Source organism: Hippoglossus stenolepis, chromosome 12 (genome assembly GCF_022539355.2).
Source record: "Hippoglossus stenolepis isolate QCI-W04-F060 chromosome 12, HSTE1.2, whole genome shotgun sequence".
Lineage (NCBI taxonomy): Eukaryota > Metazoa > Chordata > Actinopteri > Pleuronectiformes > Pleuronectidae > Hippoglossus > Hippoglossus stenolepis.
In genome coordinates, this window is record NC_061494.1 from 13,497,468 (window position 1) to 13,506,761 (window position 9,294).

At 43.9% G+C, this 9,294-nt stretch overlaps 1 protein-coding gene across 1 annotated transcript in view; it reads right to left on the reverse strand.

The window, feature by feature from the left end:
- Positions 1-2,461: 2,461 nt before the first annotated feature.
- The window catches only part of slc25a28 (solute carrier family 25 member 28), a 7,133-nt gene continuing 300 nt past the window's right edge, over positions 2,462-9,294 (reverse strand). The window contains exons 1-4 of the mRNA XM_035172585.2: positions 9,028-9,294; positions 6,480-6,708; positions 4,714-4,770; positions 2,462-4,287 (exon numbers count right to left, since the gene is read on the reverse strand). The exon at positions 9,028-9,294 is cut by the window's right edge and continues 300 nt beyond it. Of these exons, the coding sequence (XP_035028476.1) occupies positions 3,713-4,287; positions 4,714-4,770; positions 6,480-6,708; positions 9,028-9,294 (1,128 nt within the window). The 3' untranslated portion in view covers positions 2,462-3,712. The remainder of the gene's footprint in view (positions 4,288-4,713; positions 4,771-6,479; positions 6,709-9,027) is intronic.

Genomic DNA, 9,294 nt, shown 5'->3' on the forward strand with positions numbered 1-9,294 from the left:
GATTTGGTTTAATATATGGAGAGAGATCTGACAAGAGGAGCAACAAAAGAGTCATAGATATGTGGAGAGGGAGAGAAGGAGAGTTGTTTTAGAGGACCTGAGTCCTTCAGGCATTCACATTCCTAAGTACCCTTCGAGAGTGTGTGTGTATGTGTGTGTGTGAAATACACCCCTCCACAGGTGCTTGCTGTATGGGGCTATGACCGGAGGCTTGAGTTTCCAAAACATGGGCTTACACCAATACACAAGGGAGCAAATATGCGTGTGTGTTTCTGCCAGCCCTTCATCAACTTGTACAGATCGTTTCCACTGTACAAGATGGACGTAGTGTGTGTGTGTGTATGGGTGTGAGTGTGTGCGGGTTTGGGCACATGTGTTATTGTCCAAATAAAGTCAGGCGGGACGGCCTTGGATTAGGGCTGATATTCACTTGAGAAGAGAAAGTGTTCCAAGTTTGGTTGGTGAGCAAAACAGCTACTGATCTTCACACACACACACACACACACACACACACACACACACACACACACAACTCCACAGTGATTATGACTGACAGAATAAAGTGTGTCACTCTGAGAGCAACAACCACATCCTCTCTTTCATAGCTCTGTAATTACAACTGTCACATTGTTCTGTTTAAAGGGTGTAATTGGATCATTATTCATTGTCGTGGTGTAGCACTAGTATCATAATGGAAGACCTTCGATTAAGACCTTTACTGAGCGACATGGTCCCCCCACCCCACACACTCACACACTTTTCTCCCTCACTGACGTGTACATGAAACATTTTGACCAGCTTATCCAGTGGCTTCTAGCTTCCAGCTTGGTACCAGTACGTGGACAACACATTCTGACAACCTGATCAAGCTCCTCTTTGCTGATGAAGACAATAAGATGAGGTGGAAAACTTCAGTTTCTAAGAGAACAAGTGGACCTTTGAGTTGAGATTATTTTTGTCTGATCTGTAACGTTGCATCATACATCCATGCTCTCTTACCTCTGTGAAGCTGCGGTGCCAATAACGAGGTCGATCCCTCGCTCACACTGAACACACATACTGAACACTAAAATGCCCCTGACTGTAATGAATGGGCAAAACTGTAGTGTAAAGCGCTACATACATACATATCATTTACTTTCTCTTTATCTTCAGGATGTGCACACAGACACACATGTACACTTACATGAACAGAATGAAAGAATCGGAGCAAGTGACCAGACTAAATAGTTCACTCTTCTCAAACTGCTGAGATTTGGAGCAGACTCTCCCACATGACAGACACTCATTTTTTTTTACAATAATTCCACACGTGCCTTCTCAACCCATACCTATGTTAGTCAGTCTGTCATGACATTCATCTCTAGATACATTCAGACTTGGTAGGCAAGCTGTAGCTGGTTAAGCAGCACACACAGACACACACCATTCTAACAGCATAAACTATGAGGCCACACATAATGTCTACATGCATGTAGAGATAGTGAGCGACAGAGACAGTTCATTAACACTCCCTGTTTGAACAGGTGTCTCACTTGGCTCTGTGTGTGTGTGTGTGTGTGTGTGTGTGTGTGTGTGTGTGTGTGTGTGTGTGTGTGTGTGTGTGTGTGTGTGTGTGTGTGAGGCCTGGGTGCGGGGAGCTGTCACTCTTCACTATGATCTGTCTGAAGGGCACACAGATTCTAACCAGAGGATTTTTTTTTGGTGTTTACATGGAGTCTCCCAGAAACAGTGAAGATCTGAACATGTCAACAGACCTGACGTAAAGAAAGACATTGTTCCAACACATAGGAAAACATTAAGGGATGAAGAACCTTTTTTATGAACTGAAAGACAAAGAATTTCATGCAAATTACAGACAAATCTGAAGTCCTAGCGTGAAATTTTGATTTTGTTGCTAAATATGGTAATCAACCCATGTATGAAATGTCTATTTTTAAAGTGACACAGTCAACATTTATCTTAATTTGCACGGATGTAATTCTATGTTTGGCTTGTTATCTCTTATACTTTAAACTTCTTCAGCACTAATATTTTCAACATGTAATCTATTTCACCTCCATACCAAATTCCACTTTTGCCTTTTCTGGTTATCAAACTTAAAAGTGCATCCTGCATCATGTGCGGAGCGGCTCTCTCCTTACTGTTTGAATGCAGGCAAGTTCAAATTGTGTTTTCACTGTCGTGGGTCAAAGTTGAAACCTGCACCTGTGTTGGAGACTAAACAACTGTACCTGCCTCAAACTGAAAATAAATACCTGAAAACATACACAAACTCACCATGTGTCTTCCAGATGTGGATTAGGGCACCGTCTCCATTTCATCCATCCATTTGTTTACTAGGGACCAAACAGAAAAATCCTTGAAAACACAACTAGATAAAACGGCAGTGTGTAAGAATCTTCTATTCATCTTCACACAAAGCATTCGGAGACTTTTAAGGAAATCAAAAGACAGCTCCCATCATTTATGAGCAGAGAGTAATGCGTGCCCTGCTGCTCAGTCTTTATTCATCGAGTGCAATTCAGTGTCTGAGACAATCAGACATCAATCATTAAGAATGACAGCTTCCATTTATGTGTACAGATACATATCTTATGAGATACTGACCTCCATAAAATCCGGGGTTAAATTCTTCTTTCGGACACAGTACATTGTACACAACCTTTGCGGTCAAGCAAGATATTGAAACTCAGTAGTTTACAAGCTGAGAACAGGCTCACAGCTACAGTTAATGGACAGACACGCCCTCTTAACGCTGCCCTGATCTGATCTGCCAAACAGGTGCACAGGACTAAAGATGAGTGGATGATCCAGGAGTTGAATGAACACATGAATGGAGAAAACTAATTTAAATCATATATTTGCTGGAAATAAAATTCAATTAAGTAGTTAAGTAATTAAAAATAAATTACACACACACTTCAGAAACCTTAGAGCTACTGAAAATTTGAATATTTGTTTAACGCAATTGGCACCGCCCCTCCAGCTGCGGGACATGACAAACCAAACATACCTCGTCTTTTTTTTAAACTGCCAATAGCCAAACAAAAATGTCACCAAAATCTGAACTATGGTCTTTTAGTTAATCTATGGAATCGTCAAATTCTATTGGACTACATTTCAAATAGACCGGTTCAATTATTAGGGTATAAAAGATGGTCTGACTTGCCAATGTGAGAAGGGCTCCTCTTAATTTCTATAAAGGTATCTGAGGAAATTTAGCGACAAAAGTTCTCAGCTGGGTCAGTTTTCTATTAATTCTAAATGGCTGAAAAACTTTGAATTTGGAACAAATCAATAACTTATTTCAGATAAAGAAGTGGAAAAAAGATTGGGATCTGGGCTTTCCAAACTCAAACTTTGAATGGATGTGAAAAAAAATCTGGTCCTATACCAACGTTTTGTAAACTACTGTAACATACAAAGAAACTCTACTGCCCTCTGCTGACTACCTTTCTAAATGAAAACTTGTGCGTTCTTCACATTTATCCTTGGCTTGGACAAACGTATTGGCCTCTAGAATGGCTGTGAGTCAAACCATACCTAGTCTCTAAAAGTCGCAGCAGTAATATGCCTACTCGAGCTGTCTTTCTTATCTGCTATGTCTGAAAGGGATGGGACATCTGAGGTGGACTTTAGGTCAGATTCTATATGTGCGTATTGAAGTGTCTCCTCACAGGGAGGGCAGAGCGATGTTGAGAGGAGGTCTCTACATCTCAGCCTCCTTGTGCGGCGCTCTCCTCTTGTTGTGCTGGTGCTTGGTGAGTCCGTATTTGAAGAACTCGTACACCGACCAGCTGATGGCTGTGGAGGGCACCTGGTAAATCACCCTTGCCTGGACCCCTTTGAAGAAGCCCTTCAGGCCGCCCAACCTATACACTGTCCGGAAGGCGTGGGCAAGGCCTGAGATCTGTCTGTGGGCTCCTTGGCCTTGGCCCTTGCCGGGGCCTTGGCTCGAGGACAGGCAGCTGAGGGTGAGAGACTCCTGGGTGTTGAGCAGGGTCTTGCAGACGTCTAGCGGTGTCGTGGCCGCAGCTGCGATGGCTCCGGCCAAAGCTCCCGACAACATGTGGGATGAGGGATTGTATTGTCTGTGGGGGTTGAGCAGCTCCTGTAGGTACTCGTAGGTCATGAAGTGGAGCGCCTGGAAGGGCACGTTCATGGTGAGCTGGGTGGTGTAACTGCGGTAGAAAGCAGCAGGGCCCTCTTTCTGCCATACAGCGCGTATACAGTCCGACACGCCGCGGTATGGTGAATTATACATCTGCATGCGCTGCTTCACAACTGAGGACACGTGTGTAGATGTATCAATGGAGGAGAGGACCATAGATGATCGTGGTTGGCCAGTGCGGAGATGGAAAAGATAAAAGAAGAAAAAAAAAAACATTAGTTAACTATAACCTGCAGTGGTCTTAATACAGGTTTGTTGAACACACAAAGATGCCGTGCGTCATTTAAACAGTTTCTGCTTAGACAGCTGCAGCCCATCGACCAGCTGCTCACGAGGACTTGGACCAGTGTCCTTCTACTGACGTGTTAGGGCAGCTGGACTAGAGGCAGCTGTGAAAGACAATATGTTGGACTTCAGAAGGCCAACATGTGAAGGTGGCCAGGCATAACACCTGCACGTTTCTTTATTGAAATCTCTTATGGAAAGCAGAGAGAAATAATGAGCTCAAATAGCATTGGACAATAAAAAGTTGCTCTTACCTTCGGTGGGGTTCATGGCTGCATCATGAAGAAACGTTGCCACACACCCAGCGGCTCCTGAAATAAACACGCCTCAGAAATTACTACACATTATTATCATGAAGAACACGCAAAGAAAACAGAGGCTAAAATAAAGGGTAGAATAGAAAAGCATTTTGCAAGAGCAAGAGACTCTCTCATCGTGTCACAGCCTGCACTGCCTTACTCCTAATAGCTGCAGATAACATTTAAAAAAAACAATATCATCAGAGCAGAACTGGTGCTTAGTCAGGAAACTGCACAGGTGTAAACTAGAGATCACTCCAGAACAAATGCAGGAGGTCAAACCTGAGCAAAGAGAGACACCTGCTGGACAAGTCAGTCCATTTGAACCAAACCCAAGAGCTTTAAAAGACACGACCTACAGAGGATAGAGCAGATGAGATGGGAGAAAGAAGACTTACCCAGCCTCCTACTTAACTGGAAAAGAATGAAAAGCAAGAGAGTCAAGAGATTAAGCGCAAGGTTTCAAAATTGAATCTTTGCCTGAATCTTTCTATTTTTCATAGCTTTACTAAACTTGACCCAAATTGTTTCACAAAATCCAGCAATAGATTTGACAGCTGACCCTTGGCCTTCTTTAGTGTACAGCTGGAGTTATTAAAAGGCTCTATCCAATTTGTAGGCCTGCCAGGGGTTTTCAAGACTGATCAGGCCACGTCAGCTGTGTGCAGGGATTAGAGTCAGCCTAACCCTTAGCTGTCCAACGTACCAACTTATCTATAGTGTTAAGAAAGCCATACATATTTTTGTGTCTATACGGTAAATCTGGAAAGTACACTTTTTTCACAACTTGTTATTTTGCAGCCTCATGCTAAAACTACATTGTTTCCCTCATCAGTCCACACTGAAAACCTCAAAACGACAAAGCAAAAACCACATTTCAGAAATGTGCAAAGAGCTAATAATGAATATCGGAGCAAAAAACCAAGCCACAAGGTGTAAGGGCTGCCCTAAGGTCGCAGAGACAGTTGTGTCTTTTTTAATAATGACTTGTCCGATCAATTGGATTTACCACATCTTAATTTAAAGTTAAACCATAGCAATAGTCTAAATACCTTGGTTTTGCTGGATAAATGTGCTAAATTCTGTTTTTGCGTTTTTGTTTTGGGGTATTAAGTGTAGAGTTATGGATCTTTTTTAAATTTTAGCATAAAGCCTGACTTTATACTTCTGCGTCGTTGTGAGCATTTATACTCGTGCCCTGGTGTGTCTGTGTCGCTCTATAATTAAACCACCAAAACGTTTGTTAACCGCCAGGCTTTTATGCCACTTTGTGTGTGTGTGTGTTTGTGTGCGTACTTCAAACCCTGGCGATTACAGGCGAGTGGATCACATTGGAGTTGTAGCTAATAAAACGGAAAAAGTGTTAGTTTTACTTAAAAACGGAGTTACTGAAAAGAGAAAAGACGATGGAGATAATGTGAATGACTGTTAAACCGAATGAGGCAGGAGAAAGGTGAGTGTTGTGTTATTGCCACTGAGAGACATGGATAGGACGCACTACCGAGCAGACTAATCCCAGTTGTTGTGCTCTTTGTCGTCACAACGCGTAATGACATTTCTAGTTTTTCAGGCTACGGCATAAAGTACCAGGCCACACTAAACCTGCAGTGTTGATCTAACCCAGAAGTATAAACCGGCTTTTAGGCTTCAACATAAAAACATGTGAAAGAAGTGAAGGGGTCAAAACACTTTCTGAATGCATGTATGTATGTTTGTGATACCATTAGCCAAATGACTGTTTGCCCCTGGATGAATGAGATCACTAAGAGTCTTTTTTAGTTTCTCATAGCTGGCGAAATACAGGGCATGGGCAGGTCCCGCCCCAACTGCCGTCACGTTGAGCCCTCTCATCGGCCGCCAGACTCCCTCCGTGGCTACTATTCGGCGAAGAGCATCCATTACATTTCTGTAGCGGGCTGCGGGATCGGGCTGGAGGCTCTGCATTCGTGTCTGGAAAAGATGGAATGAGACAAAAATTCGAGGTCAAAAAAAGCATGTTGCCTTTCCAGCCTACAGGGTTAGGGAAACATTTTTAATACACTCTAAACATAACAAAATGTGATGCATAATTTAAGTCTATTAATATGTCTGCCTATGACAGCAAATAATAAAACAGCGGGGAGAGTCCTGAATACACTGCAGTGTGAATAGGCTGTTGAGTGAGGGAAATGAGAGGTGTGTGTGTTTGTGTGTGTTGATGTATATGCATAATTGAATAGACGGAAGTTTCGAATTACAAGCTCCAAGGTCACAAAGGGACATAAGCACACTTCCTGTAAGCCTCTCTTCCCACTGAGACATACCTTTCTCCCCTCCTCCGAACACACACACAGATAAATAAGACAAAACAAACATTAACTAAAGGATGTGCAGAGGATCAGCGTTTGAGCCTCCTGTTGTGTAGCTTTAAAAGAAGGTTGACATGTCCGTCTCTGAAAGAACAGCAGCGGATACAAAACTTCCAGCCAAATGGAAAAACGTGCACCCCACTGCGTGTGTGTGTGCATGTGGTATACTAGTGTACACATGGCCTCGTATCATCCTATGCAGCTGTGGAATGCAGGGCATGAAGAGAGCTAGCTAACCGTGGTACAAACCCATTCATCAAGTTACTTCATGTCTGGCACACAAACATGAGAGTGAGGAGTGGCTGTAGTGTCGGTAATCTGCTCCTCACTCATTCATTCATGGCTGTGTGATACACACGCACAAACACATGCATGCACAGAGGTCCTTCCAGCCATGTTATCTGCTGTTTGTCTTTACCATGTGCTTGCATATCGATAAAGAAATGACCTTTTGTGCCCAACGTATAGACTTCGTCCCCACACTGTTGCGAAAACAGGGCAGACTTTTTTTGGTTTCTCTCAATGGCTGGAAATACCATCCACATGTGCCGTGAAGTGTGCACTCAGACAAACCTTCAGATGCAGCAAGCTTATTCTAAATCCACAACCAATTACTGGGATTTATGATACCTTAAAATGGGGAATGGCAATCTATTGTAAACTATAATTACACAATCTCTTAAGTGAGGAGATTATCATGCAGGAGTGAGCGTCTTTATTTGACACAACGGGAGACGTTAAAAAAAAGACGGAGATGTATTTACTGTATACAAAAGGAATGTGTTTGAAGCATGCCAAATATTTCTCAAATTTATGCAATAGCTTTTGCAACAGCTTTGAGAAGTGTTTTCCTGTTGAACAGTGGACAATGCCCCAGATCTCTGTTGTTTTGTTTGGCCAAAGGCTGAGCTCCGTTAGCAGACACCGTGCAACAACGAGAAGGATCTGTAAACACCGGTGTTGTCCTGGATCAGGGCCACAAACAGAGGTGGACCACAGGTGGAGGAGACGTGTGTGAAGCATGGGCACATTGAACAGCTTGTCAGCCTGACACGGACAGCTGACCATACCAAGCTCATTGTCTCTCCCAATGATCACATGTGCTGCAGCCAGCTGACCTCTGGGGGGCAATAGGTCATGCATCCTTAGCTGTGTTGACAGTAGGAATAACTTTTTTTTTTAAAGCCACAGAATACAACTAACACACATAACAAATGAGATCCCATGTTCAGAAGCGGCCCTGTGTAGTTGCACTGACTCGCATGTGATCAGGAGAACTATGTAAACAATTGGACATGATGTGTGACGCAGGGGGCCTGAGGCTACCACACTGTCTGCTGGGAAATAAACGCAGCAGGATGAGCTGAAAGGGCCAAAATACTTTTTTAACTTCAGAGCAATTCGTCCCCATGTGTGTTAAAGTCAGAGAAACAGCTTTAGCTAAAAGGATATAACGTGGAAGCAGCCTCTGGTTGTTCGCAGCTTAGCTTTGCTCCCCTTGAACTTTTACACGGATGCTGCAGCTGTTTACTTTTATTGGCATATCTGTTACTTAATATTGTCAATTCCCTTACACGTAACACTGGTTGTGCAACGTTATATCACTTGAGGGTGGGGCGACCGTTTGATTTGATTATGCTTTTGCAGCTTAGCACAACGTGTCCAAACGGGCGACCCTGCTAAATGTTGTCATAACGACCCTAAGGCTCAACTTAGAAATAGCATGCTAGCAGGTTAGCTAGTGTGGGTATGAGATGCTAACGGGGCTGACTGACCTTGCCTCACGGCTAATGAGCTATGCTACCAAAACACGCGAAGCTACACGAAACAACACCCGCACGACACAACCGAGTGGGGCCGTGGAGGCTCGTGGGACGTAGTGGGGGGTTAGCTGGTTAGCCGCCGAGCAATGCTATGCTACCTTGACACAGTCGATGGGGAACATGAGGCAGTGCTCCATGATCCCGGCCACGGCTCCGGCTAACATGTGGGTGCTAGTGGAGGCTCCCTGTGGCAGACCCTCATAGTCCGGTTCGGTGTCCTCTGTCTCTGCATCCTGTGCACTGCGGATGAACTCAACAGCCTGCAGCTCCGTCTCGCCTCCGATCCGGGGGGTCAGGCTCCCCACGATACTTTCGGAAACTCCCCAGAATCTGCCCCCCAGCCATCGAACTTCTGCCCCGGCAGA